General features: G+C 38.3%; 4 protein-coding genes across 9 annotated transcripts; 3 read left to right on the top strand and 1 right to left on the bottom strand.

The window, feature by feature from the left end:
• The first annotated feature begins 279 nt into the window (after window positions 1–279).
• Window positions 280–1,469, top strand: LOC132201000 (apolipoprotein D-like). The gene is made up of 6 exons (XM_059626851.1): window positions 280–414; window positions 463–593; window positions 651–742; window positions 803–892; window positions 951–1,097; window positions 1,261–1,469. Exons 1-6 carry the CDS (start codon window positions 298–300, stop codon window positions 1,320–1,322), a joined length of 639 nt encoding a protein of 212 aa, XP_059482834.1. The 5' UTR covers window positions 280–297; the 3' UTR covers window positions 1,323–1,469.
• Window positions 1,470–1,757: 288 nt separating this feature from the next.
• On the top strand, window positions 1,758–3,460 carry LOC132200364 (uncharacterized). The gene is made up of 6 exons (XM_059625776.1): window positions 1,758–1,894; window positions 1,946–2,082; window positions 2,138–2,232; window positions 2,295–2,390; window positions 2,938–3,093; window positions 3,203–3,460. The coding sequence occupies exons 1-6, from the start codon at window positions 1,790–1,792 to the stop codon at window positions 3,343–3,345; spliced, it is 732 nt and encodes a 243-aa protein (XP_059481759.1). The 5' UTR covers window positions 1,758–1,789; the 3' UTR covers window positions 3,346–3,460.
• A 187-nt stretch (window positions 3,461–3,647) lies between these two features.
• Window positions 3,648–7,057, top strand: LOC132200365 (apolipoprotein D-like). 2 transcript variants are annotated; one of them, XM_059625777.1, is made up of 6 exons: window positions 3,648–3,839; window positions 4,660–4,786; window positions 5,222–5,352; window positions 5,563–5,651; window positions 6,586–6,678; window positions 6,738–7,057. In XM_059625777.1, exons 2-6 carry the CDS (start codon window positions 4,664–4,666, stop codon window positions 6,866–6,868), a joined length of 567 nt encoding a protein of 188 aa, XP_059481760.1. In that variant the 5' UTR covers window positions 3,648–3,839; window positions 4,660–4,663; the 3' UTR covers window positions 6,869–7,057. The 2 variants fall into 2 exon arrangements, with proteins under 2 accessions (XP_059481760.1, XP_059481762.1); XM_059625779.1 differs by lacking the exon at window positions 3,648–3,839 and adding an exon at window positions 4,383–4,594 and having other exon boundaries at window positions 4,643–4,786.
• A 1,314-nt stretch (window positions 7,058–8,371) lies between these two features.
• Window positions 8,372–24,213, bottom strand: LOC132200745 (uncharacterized). 5 transcript variants are annotated; one of them, XM_059626424.1, is made up of 3 exons: window positions 24,058–24,213; window positions 12,865–12,966; window positions 8,372–11,192 (listed from the first exon to the last, which is right to left on the bottom strand). In XM_059626424.1, exons 2-3 carry the CDS (start codon window positions 12,919–12,921, stop codon window positions 9,387–9,389), a joined length of 1,863 nt encoding a protein of 620 aa, XP_059482407.1. In that variant the 5' UTR covers window positions 12,922–12,966; window positions 24,058–24,213; the 3' UTR covers window positions 8,372–9,386. The 5 variants fall into 5 exon arrangements, with proteins under 5 accessions (XP_059482407.1, XP_059482408.1, XP_059482406.1 ...); XM_059626425.1 differs by lacking the exon at window positions 24,058–24,213 and adding an exon at window positions 23,083–23,238; XM_059626423.1 differs by lacking the exon at window positions 24,058–24,213 and adding an exon at window positions 13,894–14,053.
• Window positions 24,214–24,902: the final 689 nt, after the last annotated feature.

The raw sequence follows: 24,902 nt of genomic DNA, 5'->3' as shown, positions 1-24,902 counted from the left end.
CTCCAATCTTTTTGTGTAGGCAACCTGCAGACCTTTCAAATGCTGCAAATTGCATACTTAAAACTTCTTTTCTTTTGTCTTTATAAAAGATATTAGGCATGAGTTTAATTCCATCAAGAGTCCTTTAAAATAAGTTCAAAGTCATAAAATTACATAACTGGCGAGGCAGGTTGCCAAATTATCACTAGTAAGTGACAACAGAAGTTAACGCTTTCCACTATTTTTCACAACACCTTGCAGATAAGGCGGCAGTTTTGCTTTTCAAGAGCACATTTTACTTTCAGCACAAGAACGCAAATGATGTTTAAAATAATCCTTTTAGTTTTGACCATTAGTTTTTTCTCCAAAGGACAAGTTTTACGGATGGGAAATTGTCCCAACGTCACCGCAGTGCCCAATTTCAACATCAAAAAGGTCAGCTACGAATTTTCAATTTTTCAAATTACGTAAAATTTGATATAGTTTTCTGGAATTTGGTACGAACAAGTTCATACAAGAAGGGAGTTAGGCGTCGATTTGCGGTGCAGCATTGAGCATTTTTGGCAGACCGGACCGAGATCGTTCAATCTGAACAGCTTCACCTTCAGCCCCAGGTATAAAACAATGGAGATTAAAATTAATGAATTAAATTATAAAATTTATGATTTCAGTGCCAATCGAAGCTATCACATTCAAGGAAATGGCACGATCAAAGGAAATAACAGCGATTCAGGACTCTTGGATGTTTTCATTTATGATATGAGTAAGTTGAAGAAAATTTATATAAATTTTTTAATTTATTAATTGAAGTACTAATTAACAGATTTGCGAGGAGATGTTTTAATTTTGGACACCGACTACAAAAGTTTTGCTGTTTTTTGGAGCTGCATAAACGTGGAAAAGAGTTACTTGGGTAAATAATTGAATAATAATTATTTCTATAGTTACAACTTACAAATGGTTTGTTTTAGAAAATATAATAATCGTCACAAGAGACAAATACGCAAAAAACAGTACTGTTCTAAATGCGCTGAACGTGTTGACGAGAAATAAAATAACCAAAGCCAGCCTGAAATACACAGACAATTTTGCATGTCCAAACTATGAGGGACTTTTTGGTATTATTATTGAGGTTGATCCAAATAACCTGACCCAGGCTAACTAAACCCTGCGTCATGCAATTTGAATGACGGAATAATTTAGTCAGGGATGGGTCAAGTTATTTTCGGATCGCCCTAATTATTTTGCAACATTATCAAAAATGAAACTTTGATTTTTCAGTTGAATTGAAGAACAGTCTGAGTTCAGCGCCAAATGTAACAGGAATCAATGTCAAGATATAGCTGTGCAAAAAATCTGCAACTCATGCTCGAAGATCTTCGCACATTGCCTTTTGAAGGTGCTAAGTGAGGATGTGCCGTTAAATATGGGCACACCAAAGAACATTAAAATGTCTACTTTTTTTCTTTGAATAAATTTTTCTATATTAAAAGAATATAAAATAGATGGAGTTTTCATAATGAAAAAAAAAATGAAACCACAAGCCTTTCAAAACTCCAGTTAATTATAAATTCAATTTTTTTTTTAAACATTCAATTTGCACCATTAATCTTGTCACATGATTATTTGAATACATTTATTAATAATTGAGAATGTTTACCTGGACGTTTCTGGTGCGCGAAAAATTAGCTCTAGTTATCACCTTAGACCGTTGAGGCTGCTTAGCACTAACCCAGAAATCGCACTTCGTCATTTCTTTCCTAGAGGATAAAAGGGCGCCTACGCGACAAAAGTCATTCAGTCCGTCACGATGCCTTCTTTCGCAGGTATTGTACTTTTTACGGTCGCCGTGACCTTTGCGGCCGCGGACAAATGCCCACCAATCAGCTCGATGGCCAACTTTAACGCTTCCGAAGTGAGTTTTATTTTTTGATTCTTTGTGATTGTTCCCATTAAATTATTTTAGATGACTGGCGTTTGGTACGACATCGCTCACACACACAGAAGGACCGGACTTAAACTCAAGTGCGACCTGGTCAAGTTCACCTCTGACCCCACTTCGCCCACCAGGCTCGACTTCAACAGCTTCTCCTACAGTTCAGCGTAAGTTGCATTTTAATTAATAAAATTTGCAAAAAAAACTTCAAATAAATTCCAGGACGAAAAGCACAGTGTCTGTTGCTGGAAAAATTGTCCCTCCTACAAAGAAGAGTGTCCCTGATGGAACTCTGGCTGTTACCATTCCGACCTTAAGTAAACATATTTAGTTTGAAATGACAACCAATTTAAAAAATTCTAAATTCTTAAAATTTCAGACATCGAAAAGGCCGAGCTGAAGGTCTTGTCTACTGATTACAGGTCATTCGCTGTTTTTTATGCCTGCCAAGAATCGGAAAACGGAACCGCCATGCGTAATAATGCATTATTTTTTTTTATTGCTAGAAATTTTTAATAATTTTTATTTGTATGATTTTAATTATTATAATTGTTTCAAATATGTATTTCGTTATATACTCGCAATATTTTCAAACTTAATAACTATATTTCCATTTAATCCTTATTTATATCGTCAAAAGACGAACCTGACTGAAAAATGTAGCAAAATGAGCTACAATAGGTTAAAGGACTGAGAAATTTTGTTGCAATGAAGTTGTTAAAAGTTTTCAAATTGAACTGGAACCTTTCAAGGGTACGGTAAAAATTATAAATGGACCAAAAAATAGTCTATTCAGTGGCGCAATAATCATTAAATTGTCATAAAATTTTAATATTATACGTTGACTCATTTGAAATTTGGAAAACAAGTAAAATTTATGATTTTTATTTTAGAGTTTGACAATTGACCAAATAGTTATATAAAAGAAATTTAGTAAAAAAAATTGCAAAAGTTCAGAGACATTGAAAATAAAAATTATGAAATGTATTTATTTATTTTAAAGATTTAATCTCATTTTGCAGCCACCGCTCTGATTCTAACCCGCGAACAAACCCCCAGCTCAAAATTGAAGCATGCTGCTTTCAAAGTTTTGGAAAACATTAATTTCCCCAAGAAGAGCCTGAGGGAGACGATTCACACCAGTTGCCACAGCTACGACTTGGCTTCCAAAGTTGAACGTAAGAAAAAATTTAATCTCCTGTTATTTTCCATTTTAAAAATTCTACTGCATCTGTCGATATTAGTTAGGTCAAAATACGTATAACGCTAAATAATACTAATTTGCAGAGCAAGCGTCCACTCTCGGTCACGCAACAAGCATGGCGGGAGTCGTTTTGCTGTCAAAGGAGGATCATCACAGCACCGGATTTTCATCGACTGCCAAGCCTAAAGGTCTGGTCGACAAACTTCAAAATATCAAACTCTTCTAATCTATATATATTTGAATTATAAAAAATAAAAACTTCCTAATTTGTTGATAAATAATTTATTTCCTACAGTAAAATTGATATTCCAGAGGTGAAAAAAACAATAAAATTCATCGACAATACGTTGAAGAATGCCATTTTTAATTATTGCCTTGGTTTCTGGGAGGGCTGCCAAACACGTGCCAAAGCTCAAAAATAAAATTTTAAATGAACAGGTTTCAGCTAAGTTTGGGCAAATTTTGAAATAACTTAATAGCTGCAGATGAAATCGTATAATAGGTGAAGATTAGGTGGTTAGAAGTGACAAAAGAATCTAAGCGTGCGTGACACAATATTCTGGATAACGCGGTTATATAACAGAGGTGACTCGAGGTTTTTTGGTGCTCATGCAACTGACAAAAGAGGCAGCACGGTCGGAGGAGGAAACGACGGAAAAGCACCACAGGTGCACCAAGGCTCCTTAAAACCTGACTGACGCTCAAGATAATAACACACAGGTGAGAACAAGTTTTATATATTCTCAGACTTCACGTTTTATCTTTTTAAGATTATATTGATGTTCAAATGTATTTTGTTTAAGAATTAATTAAAATTTTGGAAACAATTAGTTTTCAATACAATAATGTAAAAATGTTTTTTATAGCATATTATAATTAGTTTCTCAATATATATTTTTTTAAACTATTAAATTATATTTTTAAATTAATCAAGATGAATTTTTAAATTTATATTCAAATATATATTTCAATATTTTATACCATTTAAGTCATATTTTATTTCTGTTTTTATGAAATTGTAATATTATATAAACACTTGACTTTTATGATATTGAATGCACTAGAAATGATTAAACAATTTATTGGATCAAATGCTACTTTGGTCTCTCCTCTAATCCATTAGTTCAATTCAACGTTCCACAGAATTGTTGAAATTTATATTATGTCATGAATATTAATAAATTATATGAATTTGTAATCAATTATAAAATCTCGATTCAATAAACTGTCAAATTTGCACGCATGGTTTCCTAATGAGCCTTCACGCTCTAGTCGCGGCTCTCTCGAATTATAAAAAGAGTACTGCGTGAAATACCGTCAATAGTGCCAAGGATGGGGAAGAAAGAGTTGCAATTGTTTGTGCCGCCGAGCGCGGAGAAGCTGCAGTGATGCAATTGCAGCTCATTATCCGCGCTCTGCATGCAACGCCAGAATTTTAACGATCTGCAATTTGCGAACTCTCACTCGCGGTGGTGGTGCAGATCTTTTTTTGTCGATGCTGCTGATCCGCAAATCTGATTCAGTCTTGAATTTTTCGCAGCACCATGAAGACCCTTCACTTGGCTCTGTTCGCCCTCCTGGCTCTCGCCTCTCAGGTCAGCGCCCAACGGGTGGCGCTTGGACGATGCCCTAAAGTCAAAATCATGCCAAATTTCCAACCTGCACTTGTAAGTCCGGCTAACACATTTAAATTTAATAATTATTTGCAGTTTTTATTAAATCTATAAAATTGAATCAATTATATGTTTTGTATATTTTTTGGTTGTAATTTTTACTGTCAAGATCATTTTTTTTGATTTTTTTCTTTTCATTTGTTTTTTAACTTTTGTTTAGGGTCTTTATTTAATTATCTTTGATTCTGGTTTGGCTTCTTGAATTTGATTTCGTCGAGTTTTGAGGTTAGTCGAAATAAAATCACAACTCTATTGAATATAAATTAAAAGATTCAGTCAAATCAAATTATTTTATCATCAAACCCATTTCAAAGGAAAAGCATGTAAAGATCTATTTGTTATGAAAGTAACCAATGAAATAAAAATGTGTTCAAGTATTGTGTATTTAAAATTTTTATTTAGTAAAACCATTGAAATGTCTTGTTTTAGTATTTAGGTGACTGGTACGAGTACAAAAAATACTTCGCAATCTTCCAATTGGGCGGAACTTGCACAATTGCCAAATACACTGATAAGGGCAATGGAGTGATCGGCGTCATCAACAGACAGTTCAGCTCACTGTGAGTCACATACTAATATTTGATCAACGCTTTGTCATGCCCAAAAAAATATGACCTTCGCCAAACACAGGAAACCGCGAAATTTTTTGTCCGATTCAGTGATTTCGGTGGATTTAAAATTACAAAGCGTCTTTTGAACCTAAAATTAAATGAAACCGGATGCGTCAGTGTTTATATCTTTATGTTTACAAATTTCAAATTAATCCACAGGTTATCGCGGTACAACACAATTATGGGCACGGCCGTTTTGAAAGGCGAGCATGGAGAGGCCAAACTTGGAGTCAGATTCCCGTCAGCAGGTAATTACTCTTTCTCTTCTCGACAACATTCTCTTTTGATTGAATGTACGTCTGTGCGTCTCGGGCCTAAAAATTACAACCGTTTTCTGACATTCCACCACGTTTTACTCGGAGAACAAAATAAATTCAATACTCACGACGGACATAATCGAAGAACCATCAAGGTCAAGGAAGGTCGTTCCTACATTTACACTTAATTGATCACGAAAGTCGGTGCACAATTCAGTGCACATTGTCGATTTGATCGAGGAAGAAAGAAAACAAAAATTTTCTTGAAAAATCAATGAAAAATGTCTTCTTTAATTTTGAGACACTATGTAATGTGATTTCAAAGTTTTTTCAAGTTGAATTTTTTCACTCTGAATTTTCCGAGAAGATTTTAGGACTGGGGAAAATGGATCTCTTTGACTTAAAATTTAAACTGTTGAACTACGGCAAAAAAAAATCAATTTTAATTTAGCCAATATTTGGGATAAATACAAACTTCCTTGAATATGCAAAATAGAACTTTACAAATTATTTTGTAAGTGAAATAATTTCTAACAAACGTTGCACACATTTAGATCTCGACTTTATAATCATGCGAAGTTGAATTAAAATATTAAAAATATTATTTTGAGAATATTAAATTTGTGATTTTCAGTGTTAAAACTTGATTTTCCACAAAATCAACAATAATAATCCTGTGCAAGAAAATAAATTAATTTAATTTTTCCCCATCCATATCCATAAAAGATTAAAATTCACAATTATGTATACAAAATCCATTGAAATGAAAAAATATATTCTTTATTTCTTGAGATCAAAATTTTAAGAATTTGGTAAATCCTTTCGCGATTTTCTGTTTGCATCATTTACCTTAATTAGTGTGAGAAATTTGTTTTAAATTACCCAATCCTAAACATTTTAATTACAATTACTCAATAAATTTCAGGTGGTTTTGAATCTCCTTACTGGATTTTGGACACTGATTACGTCTCATACTCCGTCGTCTTCACTTGCAACGACTTTGGATTTTTCAATTACCGTAACATTTCCTTTCATTTTTTGCAACTTTCTTTTATAAATTAAAAATCTCCCAAACAGAATTTTCGTGGGTATTGACGAGAGAGCGTTTCCCCTCCGAGGGAACAATCAGAGCTGCGGATTATGTGTTGAAGGCGAACGGCGTCGATCTGCAACCGTTCAGCAAGACCGACCACAAGGACTGTCCCTGACCATTGCTTTTTCATGCTGCACCCACAATGACACGCAGCCCATCATTTGTTGATTCATGCTTTCATTTTTTCACATCACCATTCAATGATTTATTGTGAGCAACTTTTTACATTTTGAAAAATCGTGGTTTTATCATTGCTAATATTTAATCCATCATCAAAGCCAAACAAATAAAAATAATTTTCGTGCCGCACTAAAATATCTTTATACTTTTAATCTAATTCCAAATTTAATATATTTGAAAAATATTTAAAAAGTTTAAGAAAAAAAGGTTAAAACTTATTAATGGCTATGTACATTATTTTCAATTATTAATTGTTGATTCTTGTAGAAAGTAAATTTTAAACCATAAAACTTAGGCATGTCACCGTAAAGTACATCAAACGAACTTTACAGTTTAAATAATTGATGTATCCGGATGTATCATTAATTCATCAGTAGAGAATAATTTTTAATTTTTTTTTTATTATCTGTTGTAAAAATCGATCATTGAAGTAAAAATACGGTGCAAATCCATTTTGGTAATGATAAAAATTATAATAATATCATAATAATAAGCATTAATATAAAAGAAAAATTAAAAATAAAATATTTATAATTCCAACAACTTAGCTCAAGGAAAAATTTGTAGTAGGCAACGTGCTTATTATTGGCGTCAAGCCGGTTGCCTATCAGATGGGCGCTTTTCTCTCTGGTCTACTGACCCAGTGCGCGGCGGCTCCTTGAGCGAGGTGTGTGCTTCTGATTCTGGGTCTGTAACGGGAAACGGTCGGAGAGGAGCGTCGAGTGAAGAAGATCCATCCGAGACGCACAAATAAATGCCACACACATACACACAACCGGGCACATTGTTAATACACACCTATTTGAACAATCGCATTTGCATATAGCGTAATTAAAGAATGAAATGCCAGAGGATATATTATTCTTTCTTCTGTATTGAGTAACAATTAAACAAAGAAAGGGTTGTCGGAAGAGATCGTTTTATTGCTTCACAGATTAAAAGAAGGAAAGAAAATGCAATGGACAAATTTATTGAACAGTTTTATTGGGGCGCAGGAGTAAATAAAAATAAAAATGTAGTCGATAATGAAGAGGAAGAGATTTTTTTCTTTATTTCTGTTTATATAATCTTCTTCTCCTTAGGGTAATAAAAAAGTGATGCTGGCGATCGATTACTGCAGCGTGCGTCTCAATTATCTAGGTTAAGAATGCCGATCTGCTGGTCTCTTCATTAAAATTTTACGACGCCTGAATTCATTACGATATATAAGTGGCTGAACTACTTTTGAATTTATAATTCATTTCACCTCTCTTTCTCTTTTCTTCTTGGTCGTGCCGATGCTCAAGGCGGAATCGCCGCTCTCAAGAGAGAGAAAGAAAGATGCTGTGTTCCACTTCCAGCTATTTCCTGCTTGCCGGCCATTAAATTAGTCCTACTGACCAGCAAACCTTGAATGGTCTCGATCGTTCACAGGTCTCGAAATCAAAAGCGTCTGTACTTATGGAATATATTTTTGTGCACTTTATTATTTCGTAAAATATAGTCACAACAAGAAATAATAAAATCTACATTTTTGCAATACACAATTTGGAGCGTTCGGCCGAAAACATGATCTTTTTTTATCGAATCGGTTTTGACATTTTGAATAATACCCGCGTCTCTTTTTAAATAATTTAATAACAAATTAGATTAAGAGAGTAATTGATAGAGAATAAATTAAATTAGTAAATTTCGTGGTTAGTAGAAGAGTATGCTGCGGAAATTCGACTTTGTATTTTTGTAATAAAGAAAGCGGAAAAGCTTTGGATTTAATTTGTATGGGCATTAATAGCTCGGATTACTCGAGCCTCCGTAAAAAAGCGGAGGGAATCGCAAGCCGAGTTATTTTACACTCGTATTTTAATATCAATTCATATCTCGCTGGTGGGCGCGCGACTTTGACAAAATCAAAATCGGGCATCCACTTGTTGCAAATAAATTTGGACACGGCGCCGCAATAATAGGGCTTACTTTAACTAAAACACAAAATGAGCATTTCAACTGCGACAATTGAATATAAATCATAATAATACGTAGTTTAATTGTTATTATGTACACACGCAAATCTTTTTCTCTTCTCCGAAAAATTGACACCGACTTAAATTCGAATGCCACGGGGAGAACGTTCAGCCGTGTTTCCATCATTTTTATTAAATTTTTTCATACCCAGTAAATAATTACAAAAATATATAATTCGGCGACGAGCACCCTCCCCGCAGATTATAAATCTCTTACACATTTAATAAATAAAATTACGCACTCGGTCGCCGCATTCACTCGCAGTCTCTCTCTCTACATGCACTACAAGTCTTATGGGAGCTGCACCCTGACGCAATCCTCGGCAGTAAGGCTGACTCGGCGGCGGACGAGCAATCAGGGCTTGCTCGGCCCGAGCCCCAGGATGCTTTTTTGATGAAATGGCGTTTGCTGCACACACGTCTGACTGTGGACTGTTTTTTCGTAATCGTCTGCGTTTAGTTGGCGACTTTGACGAACTCGGAGGGTCCGTCGAAGTAGGTGGTGGTGGCGGTCTTGCGGTCGACGGCGCGCACCCGGACGAAGAGGAAGGCGGCGACCAGGCAGGCCACCACCAGCACCATCAGCAACATGGACAGACCGGCGACGAAGCTGGCGATGGACAGGCAGATGTGCTCCTGGTCCGTAGACGGCGCCGACTGGATGACGACCGTCTCGTTGTTGTTTGCGGCGGCGCCGTTCAGGTTGAAGTTGACGTCTCCGGGGGCGACGACCTGGATGATGCGCTCGGTGTTGACATCAGTCATCTCCTGAGCCTCGCGTTTGTAGATGCGGGGCTTGATGACAACGTCCATGACGTCACGACGGCGACGCACGCCCTGCAGCTCGGCGGGCAGGATGGCGCGGGGGCGTCCGCCGACGATGCCCTCTTCGCCCTTGCGTCTGATGGTGGTGTAGACGGCACGAACGCCGTGCGGGGGAGGAGGACGCACGCCCTGGATGTCCTCGCTCGGGGCGTTGGTCGGCTTGGGCTGCTCGGACACGGCCGGAGACTGATCCTGGGCCGGCTGCTGGGTCTGGGCTGTGGTCTCGTTGTTGTTCTGCTGGGTCTGAGCCTGAGGGGCGGGGACGACGTCAGGTTTGGGCTCGGAGTAGGCTCCGCTGGGTCCGGCGGGGTGGCGAGGGTCAAGACCGAAGGCGGCCAGTCCGGGAGGTCCGTACTCGGCGCCGGGGCCGGCAGGGACGCCGTACTCGGCGGCCGGAGGAGGACCGTATTGTTCGCCGCCCAGAGCAGGGAAGTCGCCTCCGGGCAGGGCGCCGGCGCACTTGGGCTCGGGACAGTTGTACCTGCAGACCTGGATGACGCACTGGAAGTGCACGTTCATGGAGTCGGGGAACTTGAACGCCTGGAAGTATGCGAAGGAGACGACCGAAGCCGAAGGGCCAAAGTTCTTGATCTTCTGGAAGCGGGACATGATCTTGGGTCGGACGACGCAGCCGTACTGATCAACCAGTTGGATGGGAGCGCGCTTGCCGTCGTGGGCGACGCAGTTGCGAACAAGCATGTCAAATTTGTTCTCGTCGTCCTTGATGGCAAGGACCATGGTCATGGTCTGGCCGATCTTGACGATTCCGGACACCTCGGAGGCCCAGGGGCCCTTGCCGACCTGGATCTGCATCCAGCACTGGAGGTTGTCGCCCAGGAAGTTGGCGGTGACGGCGTGCAGCATGTCCACTTGGAAGGGGCGGAAGGTGACGGCCTTCTCGTAGAAGTCGTACCATGTGCAGCGCAGCTTCCTGGCCTGATCCCAGACCTCCTGGACGTAGGGGTCGTACTGGATGATGATGGTGTTCTCGACATAGCTGCCGCTAGGGGTGGGTGGGGCGCCGTAAGCGTTGTGCAGAGAGACGCCGTTGCCGCCGCCAGCGTTGGCCGAGGAGGTCATGCCGCAGCTGTTGAGGAAGATCTCGAAGGTGGCGCTCAGGTGGCCAGTGCCGGGCTTGAGGTGAACGCAGTGCGGGTCGCTGTAGAAGCCCTTGGAGAAGATCATGCCGTAGAAGGGCCGGTCGAACTCGATGTTGACGCGCATGTGCGTCTTCTCGCACTGCACTTGCAGGTGCTTGATTTGAGGCATGTCAGGTGCCGACAAGGGCCAAGGGTCATCGCCAACGGTGTTCAGAGAGCCGAGGCCGGGTGGCCCGGGAGGTCCGTATCCCCCTGAGGGAGGTGGGGGTCCGTAGACGGCGCGGTGTTCGAGGGGCAGCGAGGCAGAGTCATGTGGCGCGTCGGCCAGAGCACTTCCCTGCGAAATCGAAATGATCATTAGAAAAATACAATTATTTAAAATGAAAAGTGATTTTATTTTAATTTTGAATAGAGAGAGGTGCATTTCGCAATGCACCAGCAGAAATTAGTGGGAAAATTAAGATTAAAAAAATATGCGGATGTGCATGTGATAGGGGCCGTATCGCGAGACGAGTTCATCGTTACACTTTCCCAACGATGGGAGCCAATTTAATTGGAGGAATTTACTTAGGGCGAGATATAATGCGACTACTACTGACTCGATTATCATTGTGTCCTCGCCGGGTTTAATCACACATCTCATTGGTCCCGTTCACCCGGCACGCAACTAAACGCGGCGGCCAAACCGATGCAATAAAAGCACACACTTCTTATTCCGCGGCCGACCCACAATGATGGAAACGCAGCGCCGCCGGTTCACAACATTTTCGGCTGCCAGTTATTAATGGATTTACAGTTAATCAAAAAATAATAATTGTTGCCTAATGATCGCGGCGGAGCAATTGCAGCTGCGCGGTTTTGCGGGCCATCGTTTTTTGCGCAATGTGTGCTGGAAACCGGCTTTTGGCACGGGCGAATTCGCAAAATTGCAAGGAGCAAAACCACAAGAAACGATTTGCTCTGAGTAGATCTATTTAGTAATGGATCAAAATGATGTTTGGAAAAAAACAACGTACTTGCTATTTTTAATGCAATTATTGTAACTTTAAAAATAATTAAAGAAAACAAAAGAGCTATTCCATTAAACTTATAAAAATTATTAAGAAACGTTTATTAAATACGAAAAAACATAATTATATATTATTTTTCGTAAATTTTATCCTATTCATTCAATTTGGTTTCGGTTTCACTGCGATTTGTTGTAAAGTTGCCAATTTCCGATTCAATTGAATGGAATTCATTGCTGCTTAATTCACGCCCAGCACGAGACCAATGAAAGTCGGCTCGCCAACAATGGAGCCAGCACGATCGATGTCAGTGCAAACACAATTTAGCGCAAATATCGACGTGCGGCGGTGCTCTGCGGGACAGTCTAAGTGGCCGGGCGCTTCGAGAGTGGGTCACTCGAGTCATGCGGGCGCGGAGAAATGCCAAAGAAAGAACGGGCGCCCTCGGGCGCATCCTTATTTTCGTACGTCTTAAAAAGTTGTGTTGGATGATCGCTGCATCCACCATTAGCAAACGAGAAATAATGCGGGGGTTTTAATTCGCCGCACTCCCGTTGGAAAGTGAATCAAAAAGTGTGACAAATGCAGAAGGCGGTAATTGTGCTGCAGAGTCAGTCGCGCTTGAAACAATTTCTAATTACGCGCCGCTGCCGCCGCACCGAACAAAACATTTTTAATTATCGTTCTACTTTTTGGCGCCACGCTTGCTTTCTTTCTTCAACACCCGAACAAACTATTCTTTCTCCAAAAACTTATTTTAATTATCAAGGTTAATTTAGCGGGACAAGAGAGACGGCGGGGGAGAGAGTGACAAAGAAAGGACGTTGCCGGCGGCGGACAAGTGCGACTAATTGAGATGTAGAGCAGGGAATTCCGAGTCACAAATATCAAAAGTTCTGAATTATATTTAACCAGTGGAAAGTGTAACAGATGAACTCGTCTCAAACTGCAGCTAAATCAGCAGTGAATCGAAACTAATTTAATATTAAAAAGATTTCTTACCTTGATTAACAGCACTCCTAGCAGGCACGTGGCCACGAACAATTTACACCTCTTCATAGCTTAAATTTTGTGGGATCCTATCTAAACTTTTTGGCAGCTGATCTGAAAGCAGAAAAGTCACACCGTTAGAAAAAGGTACAGAGGAAAGAAGAGAGGCGCAAATATAAAGAATAAATGGGAAGGATTTAGTTGTTTTCTGTGTGTTCGAGATTATTTCCATCAACATTCTTATTTTCCTTTTACGTCTCCATCGATTATGGCAAAAAACAGAAATAGTTCGCGTAACTCGTAGTGGGTAATTGGTCGTTTCTTTCTTTCTTTCTTCCGCGAGAGATCATCAGAGAAAAGTATACGGTACTCTGTGTTAGTATGTTCAAATTGTGCGTGTGTTTGTATGTAATTTGTGGTCGCATTTGTTTGTCGACGACGAGTATCGAGGGCGACTTTCTTTCAGTTACTTTTTGTCGCCGTGTACTTGCTAATTAATAAACACAATTATCACGTGTACGTGCTTTCGTCGTCGTTGAGAGAAAGAGGAAATGGATTCTTGTTTTCGTCACGGAGAAAAAAATATTAACTAGAGATTTTTTCAAAACGTACGGCAAGTTAAGATTTACAACTGAAGAGAAAAATCATGCTCTAATTGATCCCCGCGTGCACAAATGAAATGAAGAACTTGATAAACCGGCTGTACACAGTTAAATCCGCCAAATTAATGCAAATCTCAGAAGCAAAACCAGTGTTCCACCACAGATCAAAAACTTAATTGAAAAGTTGTGTTGTGAGCATATTTATAAAATAATAATTTTAGAATTCAGAACATATTAAAAAGCTTTAAAATGTTATGAAATTTTCTAAATAAAAAATTTTGTTTGGTATAAATAAAGGAAAGAAGAAAGTTTCCCCAAGAGTCAATTGTTTTATACATGCGAAAATCGAACGAAAAATCTGACTGCTTCACAAACTGGCTGCACTGGGCCGGCACACAGCACAATTTTGGGACACACTCTGTCGTCGGCACTAACTTACAAGTCAGCGAGCACTGTAATCCTAAGTACGAAAATCACTGCACCGCTTGATTCACCACCATAAGACAGATCCGCGAGGCAGTCGGCACGCAACTAACAAACCCACCTGCCCGTCACCATTACCTTCTTCCCTCTACCTCAGTTGACCGACTTTTTACCTGGCTCCTCCTCCCACTTTTCTACCTTTGCATCCTCATCACACACACACGCTCGCTCGCTATACGGCCGTAAGAAAACAAGAGCCGCGCCGCTTTCATAATAAATGCCGCTAAATAAAAAGGAAGGAACCAAATTAACCAAGTCCGAGCGAGGCTTCAAAAAGCAGTGACGTCACACCTGCCGGCCGCGCGCAGGCAGGTACCGTTAACTCTCTCGCCTCACCAGGGTATCAAATTAAAATGCGCACCCCTTTTGCACCTGCTGCAAGAATGCCTTTCGATTTTGTCGCTGCTAGTTTCCGTGTGAAAAAAAAGCACCGAGACCTCGTTTCTTTTTATATGGAATGTCTTTGTTGATTTATTCAACCACCAAGGACACATTTTGATTTATCCCTGGGCTAATGAGCAAAAGATGCAGGCTTATCTCTTCGTTAAAGTAAAATTTATAAATTTAATGCTGAAAAGGCAATAAAATGTGAATGGAATGAAATATTGTATACGAAATCCCTTTTTTTATACATCAAAGGAATGCCAGTACAACTAACTCTTTTGCCTTTTTGAGTTTTTTCTCTCCTCGGCAGATCCATCATTTCATCCCTGGGCCGGCTGACACGCACGCGGTCGCATAACCACCCCCGGAGGGGAGGGCCATATTTTATTTATATTCACGGTTTTGTATAAAGGTGATCACTTTAGGCTGCTTTATAATGAGTTGAAAAATGATTACGCCGAAAATTGATGGTCGCGCCACATCAAAAAGGCTGAAAGCATCCGAGGGGCGAGAACAAATTACAGCCCTGTGTGTTATTATCCGAAACATCGCCCCCGAGGGAGGGGATGAAAAGCAAGCGTCCCTAATGCGTTCGTCGGGCTCCTTTTAATTTCACCTCAAATATTTGGACTTAATTTTTATATTTTCTTCCTGTTGATTTTTACGAGAGAATTTTTTACAGTCAAGGTTTCACATTACATACTAACCGGAGAAAGAAAGAAAGCTCGCGAGAATTTGATGCACCCTGAGAGAGACGACACACCTGAGGGATTTTCGTCTCGTGTGGCCGCGCAGGGAAAGGCACACAGCTGCCTTGCATATGCTGCGTATTCAAACCCGATTTATTAAATTTCCTGTCCTTGCAAGGTACCGTTAGCTCAAATTGTAATTGTATCCCGAAACCCCTTCTGCCGGTGGAGAGAAGCGCGTTTGGCCAGAAAAAAAAATAATAAAACTGGCAGAGAAAAGAGAGCGTCTATAAGAAACCATTATTCAGCAATAAAGTCTCTTCCGCCAGTCCAATCAGCGCTCTTTTTTGTTAAATTTTTGCAACAGATTGCATGACTTTCGCGAGAAATTATTTTAGCAAAAATAAGCAAAAAATATTTTTTATATCATATAAACACGTATTTAATTGCTTTTTTGTTTTTTCTGTATCATATAAAATAGCGTAAAATAGTTTTATTAATTATAAAATATAATTTAATCTTTTATAAATATACATTTTTTTTATTAAATCTCTAATATATTTAGAATAGGTACTGACGAAACCGTCTTCACGCAGAAGAAATTTCAATACGTCCATTGAATGTTTTTCTAAACTTGTATGATTGTAATCTTATATAATTTAAAATTAATAAACCAAATTAACTAAATTGAAGAGACCTGCAGTGGCAGATATTTACTTAAATTTCTATAGAAATTTTGACAATGTAAATTGATTTTTTTTCTCAGCGCATTAGAAAGAATCGCACGTTAAACTTCTGAAGAACTTTTCAATTCAATTTATTTTGTGAATTAATTGGCAGTGGTGGCGGCGGTCTTTGAATGGTACACGACTCTCCGGACTTTATATAAAAGAAGGAAACGACGCGGAGATCGCGGTCGAATCTCTCTCATCTTCTGGTGAGTGTTATATACCCATTCTTTCTCTCTTTGCCCATACATTTGCTTATTGGATCGATTGAAATGTAAAGCACGTCTGTTTTCTCTTGATCATCTCTCTCCACGCGCGCCAGACCAGTTCTCATGTCGTCGTCGTCGTCGTCGGCTGGCGAGAAGAGAAAAGGTCCAGCCTGCTAAACTGGTGCGTAATATATAGTTCGAATGTAGCGTACGTCCTGACACCATTGAGCATCCACTTGCCGCCGCCGCCGTTCATTATTCCAGATCCGGCCTTTCTCAATTTCCAAAGTGCACATAAATCACGCGGCTGGAGATGCACTCGGGGGCACTAAAAATGTTCCTATCTCTCGCTTTGATTTGAAAACATGTGTATACATAGTGGAAAGTTGGATTTATAGAGGAAATGAAAATGTCCGAGCGATTTTAATAATATATCAGTCACTAGGTTAGAAGAACTTTTCCCAGGCGTTTTCGAAAATAAAAATAAATGTTTCTCTCACGCCGCGCGTTTTCTAAGTGTTTCTCGGGTAAATGCATATTTCATGAATGAAACAAGACAATGCAACCAGCATTTGCGGGAAAAAAGTAAAGGAATTGAAAATTTTCGGCGGCGGAGATAAGAAGCCTCTTGGGAAAATAATCCAATCTCCTGCTCACTCTTTCTCTTATATACTTTATTTTGATCTCAACGTGCATAAATTTGAATTTTTCAGGGGCCGTTCTAGGTCAACTTGTAACAACTCCGTACACACCTGCGACTCGAGTGCATGAGTGTAATTGCACCGTGTTCTTCCTGCTGGATGACAACTCCCCTGAAGCCATTTGTAAATTGTCATCCATTGTTTTTAGAACTTTTAAGTTGCCGCCAGTCATCACGCCGCCGAAATTCATCCCTCGAGGGCGGCGGCATTTAGTATTTTTTGATTCTTTTTTGCCAATAAAACCACTGCCAGGAGTTAGGCAACCACCGTTAGTGCGCTGCTAATTTTTTTATTACACCTTGTTCGCCGGAAACTGTATATTTGTGAAGCAATCGCGTTCAGCACATGATTGGTAAGGAATTATTTCTGGACCAAACCGCAGAGGCGCAAATTGCATCTCAAAAAATTGTTAGGTGAATCTCTGTGACTCACGAGAGGAAAATGTGATCAATTAATATCGTCTGCTTAGTCAAAGTCTACAAGGTTAAAATTTTTTCATCAATTTGAGTTTTTCTTTTCATTTTTAAAACACATTTAAAATTCAATTAATCATATCAACTCTTTATGTTTATTAATTTACAACTAGCATTTATATTTTTTCTTTGCATTTTGGATTGTATATTTAAAAAAAATAATATCATTCAATGCATTCTTGATGTCATTAATGTTTAATTTCAATCCTAAAGAAAACCGCAGAGGCAATGCAAAGTAATTAATTTTAACCCAATTTGAATCACACCATGCAAAGCAATGATGTAATATATTAAATATTTTGTATAAAGTAAAAGAGCAAAAAGTTTAGCAGAAAAAATATGTTCAAAAATATTTTTTTAAAATTTTAAATTGAATAAAGCTCAATAAATGCTTAAAATTGTTTGTATAAATAATAAATGAATTAACATTTTAACTAAATTACATTTATGCATTCATAAATATTTTTTATTATTTGTTTATTAAAATTTTAACGAACTATTAAAACTTGTATTATAAATCATCACCAGCAATGATGAGTTCGTGATTGATTTCAACAAGCTGCATCTCATTTTCTCTCATGCACCTGTTGCATCTCTCGCACAGCAGGGCACTTTTCAAACTGCATCTCGCTCTATCTGGTTACTTGAGGTCGAGGTGCACAAAATTTTTCTTAATATCAGAAGCTAAAGATCGCACCGTTTCGATCTCACTTTGTTTTTCAAGGATCCTTCCGTTATGTGTGCGCCTTTGTTTCAACGAGATATTTTCCCGCGACGATAAATATATTGAGGCACCGATAATTACATACAGGAGCCTGCCTCGGCAATGATGAGCGAGGAGCCAAATTGAAATTGGATGCAAATTCAGCGTGTGAATTTCAAGTGTGCAAGGACGGTTACGGCGTAATTCAAGTTTCTGTGCTGGCTAATTATTGGTTGAGAAGCAGAAGAAAGCCAGAGGCAGCATTAAATCCGTTCAGGCCTGATTCCGGTACTTAAATTTGAAAGGCAAGACTCGAGCACTGTCATATTGATTTGACAATTAAGTTTAACAATTATCTTAAAAAATTAGAACAGAATGAACGATGTGCTTAATTAACAAAGAATCTGGTAAACACTGGAACTTTTTATTTTAAAACAGTATATTATTTATTTATTATTTTATTTTTTTAGTCAATTTTTTACTCTTAATTTATAATATAATTTTTTTTATAAAATATGTTTGTTTAAAGCAAAATTATTTTTATTGTTTAATTAATTTTTGTTTAAAAAATTTGAAAATCTTGAAGCTGTTGAAGAGAAAAACTGGATGTTTAATGAAAAGAAGGATTTTTTTTTTTAATATTTTAAACCATGTGTATAGGAACCAAACGGAAAAATATTTTCAAAATAATTACACAGCTTCTTTTTTGTAAATTTGAAATTAGGAATCTAGTGATCTACTCATGTCTCAAGTTAAAGATTAACGACTTCATTGTTTCAATTATGTACTATTGTGTAAGGTTCAATTCATTACAGACATAACAGAATGTGGCGGCCGATTAAACTTTATCAGGCGGGGGTGTGTCTCCATTTAATTTATGGACGCCTCGATCTCGCACGTGCACGAGCCGAGAAATTTCCCACAGCCGTTTTTCTCCTCTCTAATATTTATTTTCGGCCGACTAACGAAAATTGTTTTCACAAATATGGATTTTTGTGAGTGTGTCGGCGAAGGAAGCGTGATTTTTTTCACAGAAACCCGCACGTGGTGAAAATTAACGGTGTGGAGTGAAAATTCGGCGCCCGAGGGACGTTCGTGAAATTCCAGAAAATAGAGAAGAATTCGGCAGCACATATATTTCCCGTGAAATAATTTGTTCTTTCTCTCTGCGTGGCAAAAGAGTGAGTTTGAAACGCAGAACCGGTTTGTCTGAGATGATGGATAATTTATGCTGCTGGGCGATGATGTTATTTGACATACTGCCTTGCTGACCGAGAAAGTTATACATAATTTCAGAGGCATTATAATCTCTCATGTATCTTTACACCACTTACTCTCTTATTCTTAAAATTTTAACGGCAAGACCAACCAAGAAAAAGCTCTAATTAACGTGATAAAATTTTTTTACTTTGTCTTTTTTTTTTTTGGAACGTGATTCTAAAAAAAGACTAATGAATTATCAGGTTCAATATTAAAATAAGCTAACTATAAATAAGCTTTGCGGTTTACATTTATTTTAATCTTATTAATTCTGGATCCGATCACAATTAATTTTTTGAATATGCATAATGTTATATCATCCCGATGTCAAGCGAGTCACAAAATTTTAATTTTAGATAACATTTGCCGGAGTACTAGATTTATTTATAATATTATGTATGCATGAATAGTGCAGTATACTCAATTTTTTCAAACACACTCTTGATTAAATGGCAGCAATAAAAATTTTCCAAATTTTTTATTAAAAAAAATTAAAATTTTAAATGATGAAATTATTTTAACGTTTAATCATTCAAATACCAAATTTTTTACTAACAAGAATAACCTTTAAGATATTATAATTATTATTTTTTTGCTCTGCGCTGTGTTTGCAATATTGCAGCTACAAATTCTGTTGAAGAGATGAGGCAATTTTTGACCTGGGTTCAAGAGAAACCAAGGGATCAGAAGCGGCTTTTAATATTGCGCTTTATTGGCGGTTCCTCTCTTCATTTTAATTCGCGCAAAATTGATGCCTCCACGACTGTCGGCGTGTGTTTTGCACGGCACGACCACCCAATTCCGCGAGCATCCGTAGCCTACTTTTCCAATATTGAATACAAATATCTGCAGTGTATCCCCGTGCGCCTCTCTTTCTTTCTCTCTGCTTAACCAGCCGGATAGAGATATTATCTGAACATATTTTTGTTGTGTGCATATAAATCAATTGATCGAATGTTAATTTTTTTTTTTTAATAAAATCGTGCACGTTTCTTTTGTTTTGGCAAAAAATTAAAAGGTTCGCTTGTACAGTTGGGTCAGTCGGGGAATGTTAATGGAGAAATTATTAATTAAGTATACGAAAAGGTTCTCGCTGCTCAACGAGCTTCCTCTCTTATGCAGTTTTACAACCTATTAGAGAGTCTGGAGCACTGCACTTTGAGTTAAGAAATAATTATTTGCGGTGCTCACGCACCTTTTATGGCGGTTTCGTAATTATTCCAAATTGCAAGCCAATTATTCGCCACAGTTAGCGTAATTCCGTAAGAGCGGAGTTTTTCCTTGTTTATACACAATTTCATCACGCTCAAACTAAATTTAATAACATTTCATAACCGAATTTTTTTTATATTAATCAATGAGCATTATTTTTTTGAGAAAAAAACCAAATTACATTAAATAATTAAATCTTAACTTAACTTAAGATTGCAAACTCAAGATTACAAATCAATTTGCAATAATGTATCTTCATATTTTGAAAAATTTGAGCTCTTTATATTTCAAACAATTATTAATTAAATTATCTCAAAACTGCACAAAACTTAGTTCTTTCAGCTGACGATAAACAAAAACACTTATTTAATAAGATTTACTAAAAAAATACTACAATTTGCATTTTATTGAGCGGCAATTGGAGAAAAGCATGTTTCACTTTTACAACACATCCGGCTTTTTATCTCATGTCGAGCAACAATTTTTCATTTTATTTTTTGAATTGCGCGTGAACTTTTACTGAGCAGCGGCGGATCTCGCTCTTTTTAACTCGACGGAAAATTGAGCATTTTTTTCGAAACCCTTTTGTGGAACTCACGCAACAAAACGAAAGCTCAGAATAATGATATTATGCGTCGACTCACTCGTCTCTCGCGACGACATAAAAGCATTGTGTGCACCAAGGGATGACACATATTGTGTTATGAACAAGAAAGAAAGAATGAATAAGAACGGCCGTTCCACTTTTCTCGTGATGCTGCACCATTGTGCCGAGCAAAAAGTCGTTTCATTCCGGAGACAATTCATTTTGTGTACAAGCATTAGTCAAATTGCCGCAGCTTTGTTTTGAAAAATTTTTTTTTTCGGTTTCGCAACTCGCGGCTGATCGAGATTAATAGTGAGGGATTCGAGGAATGTTATTGGAACAACTGTTCATCCGTGTTGCACAACATCATATCAAACTAATGGAGCTGACGCAAAGCCATTCATCTCTCGCGGGGTTCAGCAAAAGCGTGACACTTCACAAGCATTTAGGCCTATCGGTGGATTAATCACGAAAGGATTTGGTTGGCCATAATTAATTATCTAAAATATTTGGTTCGTGTCTTGTTTGGACGACGCCCAATTAGAAGACGATTGATTGACGAGTTTTGAATTAATTTTCTAAATATCGTTTATTCAAATCAATTTTCTCATATAACATGGTTGCAAAGAAAATAATTAAAAAATTTAATTGCAGCAGAGATTTGAAAATTGAGTAATTTTAATCAAGCTTTTTAAAACAGACATTTTTTAAAAGAAGTGATTTGCTCAGTAACCACTTAATTATTTAATTATGACGGCGAAACAAGTTACTTTTCATATTTTTGTGCGAAGAAATTCCTCGTTATAATTATTTCTGTTTGCACCAACATAAAAAGTTAAATTACCGGCGACTGCCAAGTTCAACCACGCTTTTTCTCATTAACGACAGTTGCAACGCAAATGGAGCGAAAACCACTCGAGCAAACAGAAATTTACCTCTCGGTACGTATAATGCTCTCGCCTCTCATACGCCACGCATTTGCGGTTTCATCGCCTTTCTTTCACGATACATGCACCGCTCTCTCGTACGTACATGCACATACTTCGCTTGTGTGTGGGTATAAAAAAATGAAACTCGGCCCAGATGCAGTTGCAGGAAGAAATCGACACAAAGCGCGCGCGATATCACACGGTTTATACATATTATAAAGTCTGCCATATTTACAGCCGCAATTAGCGCCGTACCATCTCTTTTATGACTGCAGACGGCCTTGTTGTGCGACCAAGCTGTCAGAAAATCATTCTGCTCGCATGCGGCAGATTTTGCGCTCATTTCACCAAGAAACAGATGCGCTTACTTTATTCTCGTCAAAAATCACACTCACGAAAAAAGTGGAGAAAACGAGGAAAAAATAAGACGTAAAACGGAACCGCAGAAATGTCTAATTGTTGGTTTAAAAAAAGGAAATGAGTTTGAGAAGAGAAACGGTTTAAATTATCAATTGTTTCCTCTTTTTTGAGTCTTTAAAAAGGATACAAGTTATTAAAAATGTTTTTCCGTTAATTCATTTAAAAAAAGTTGACGCATTTCAAGACATTAATTGAATGAATGCAATCAAAATTGTGCGCGTTTCAATTCCAGCCAATTAAGACAATAGTCAGCTCATTAAAATTATACACTTAACGTCTCCTTTCTTTCTTCTTCAAAATAACAGCTATGTATTTTTATAGGTGCTAAAATCTCTATTTGCAAGCTCATATGTGCAGTTCCGCGTGAATTGTTTCGCTAGACAGTGTAACATAATAGGCCGGCTGCGAGTCACGACCTTCTCGGTCGCAAGTTAAGGCCAAGGCTCGTTCGCTCGCGCCTCTTCCATTCACGCAGCCGAGAAGTTGGGCGTGCGGCATACCTGCCAGGCGTCCGGTCGGTTGACACACTTTCGATCGTTCCCGAGACGAGAGAGATTTGAATGCATGCAAAATTTATAAATCGCGCTACGGGTGCAGAGAGATGACTTGCATCGGGCCTAATTGACAATGATTGGGCTGGAAAATGGCCCAGAAAGCGAATCCTAATTCAATTTTGATCGACGGCCTGCTAATTTGGCACAAAGAGAGAATGCTGCTAATTTGTTAAAAATAACCGGTTAAAGCACTTTTGAAAATTTTCTATCGAAATAAAGTGTTTTCCCATAATTTTGTTAAATTTGAACCTTGACATTATATAGGGTGAAAGCTATTTTCATTATTTTCAAACTCACCGGTGTATCCGTCAGGAAAATCCCAAAACCGGCACCAGGAAAAATCCACCTCGCTCGAATATCGCGGCGCCGAGTGACTTGGTTGGTGTGCACAACTGCGAACGCGCGCTTTCTACTCGGCCTCTTCTTCAGAAGCGTCGCGGAAGAAGAATAAAACGCGGACACCAACACGCAGCCGGCACTACCGAACTAGAAATCGACTAAATGGGTGTCAGCGCTCGCTCCGAGGCTAACAGCGGCTCGCCCCCCTTATGCTGACCCTTGCTTGCACCTATCGCTGCGAGCGCAGCTTGAAGATGCGTGGAAAAAATATATTAAACCTGAGCTACCCTTCGACTTTTTTGTGAGAATTTGGACGTGCACGCGAGAATGGTGGTTGCTTTTTTCCCAGAATAAGACATTTTTCATTCTATCTCGCGTAGCAACCGAATGGATTTTTATAGGGGATGCTCTGGTTGAATGAGAAAAAGGATCAAAGATTTTTTCGTTGTCTAATCGCTTTTTCAAAATGTTACTGAACAAGTTTTTTTTTAATAAATCTTACAGAAACAATTAATATTTAAGTTTATTATGTTATTATATTTTTGTATTCTATCCTCTACACTTTTTTCGTTTACTTTTATGGGATCATTTGCAATTTGATGCTTTCCAATTTGTAAGAAATCATATGAGCATTTCGATAAAAATGCAAATGATATATGTCGTAACAAATATTTTAAAAATAGCCAAATGAAATAGATTATATCATGAGGTTAACCAGAGAGTTTAAATTAAGTTTTCTCCTGAAAATATTTTCAAATTTAAAATAAAAAATACATCCTCCCCATCGTCTACTAAAAACGCGTTCGAACTTTTGCAATTCTTAATAATTTCTATTTTTAAAGCAGAGTATTGAATTGAAACACAAGTAAATTCAGAAGTTGATGGAAATTTCTCAAACGAAAAATTGAGACAAAAAATAGAATTGGTACTTACATTGTGTGGGGTCCTGTAGAATTGCAATAATCCAGTAAGGCACACTTTCTTTTGGTAAGTTCACAGAGCTGCTGTCGAGCGCAAATGACTGCTCTTGGTTCGGCGTCAGAGTGCTATATAGACTCGAGGGTTGTCAGATCGCTCGAATATTTCCACAGAGAGGGAAATCCTGAGAGTGAGTGCAGAGAGGGGTGATCCTGCTTCTTGTGCCTCCACAGCCGCGCCGTGCAGCAAAAGAATGAATGTAGGTCTCTGCGTGGAGGGAGAGAGTAAAGATTAGCAGCGGCGAATGCAGGTTGGTTTCCTGAATCCACCTGAAAACGTGACGTCACCTTTCGGATCTATCTAGGTGGATGCGCGCGGAGAGAGTTTTTCACCCGTGCTAATGCATTCGCGCGACGTGGGCTGCTGTAACTAACTGTACACTTTATACGTACATAACGAACGCGCCGGCAAAAGGAATGCAGCGAAGAAAGTTCTCATTTTTATATGCAGTGAGAGGCGCGGATTAATTCAAACGAGAGTGACTTGGACGCTTGCAATTGTGTGACACAAGGTAAAGCAACGCGGCCTCAATAAAAAAGGAGAAAAAAACAAAAGGATATGAAAAAAGTGAGGGTTGAGCCGGTTGAGAATCCAGGTTTAGTTTCGTAACTTGTGACAATCTTAAAATTTAGCTTTGCAGGATAAATTTGGTGGTTTTGTTTTCAAAATTTTAATGTTTGAAGCAAAATATTTAAATTTAATGCAATTCTGTAGATTGTTAAATGATATAATATTTTTGTTTTAAACGTAGCAGCACTGGGGAACGTTTAGTGCATATCAGAGGGGGGCAATACATTTTA

This window comes from Neocloeon triangulifer, unplaced genomic scaffold (genome assembly GCF_031216515.1).
Source record: "Neocloeon triangulifer isolate White Clay Creek 2 clone unplaced genomic scaffold, ASM3121651v1 ptg000014l, whole genome shotgun sequence".
Classification (NCBI taxonomy): Eukaryota; Metazoa; Arthropoda; class Insecta; order Ephemeroptera; family Baetidae; genus Neocloeon; species Neocloeon triangulifer.
This window is presented reverse-complemented; position numbering and strand designations above follow the sequence as displayed.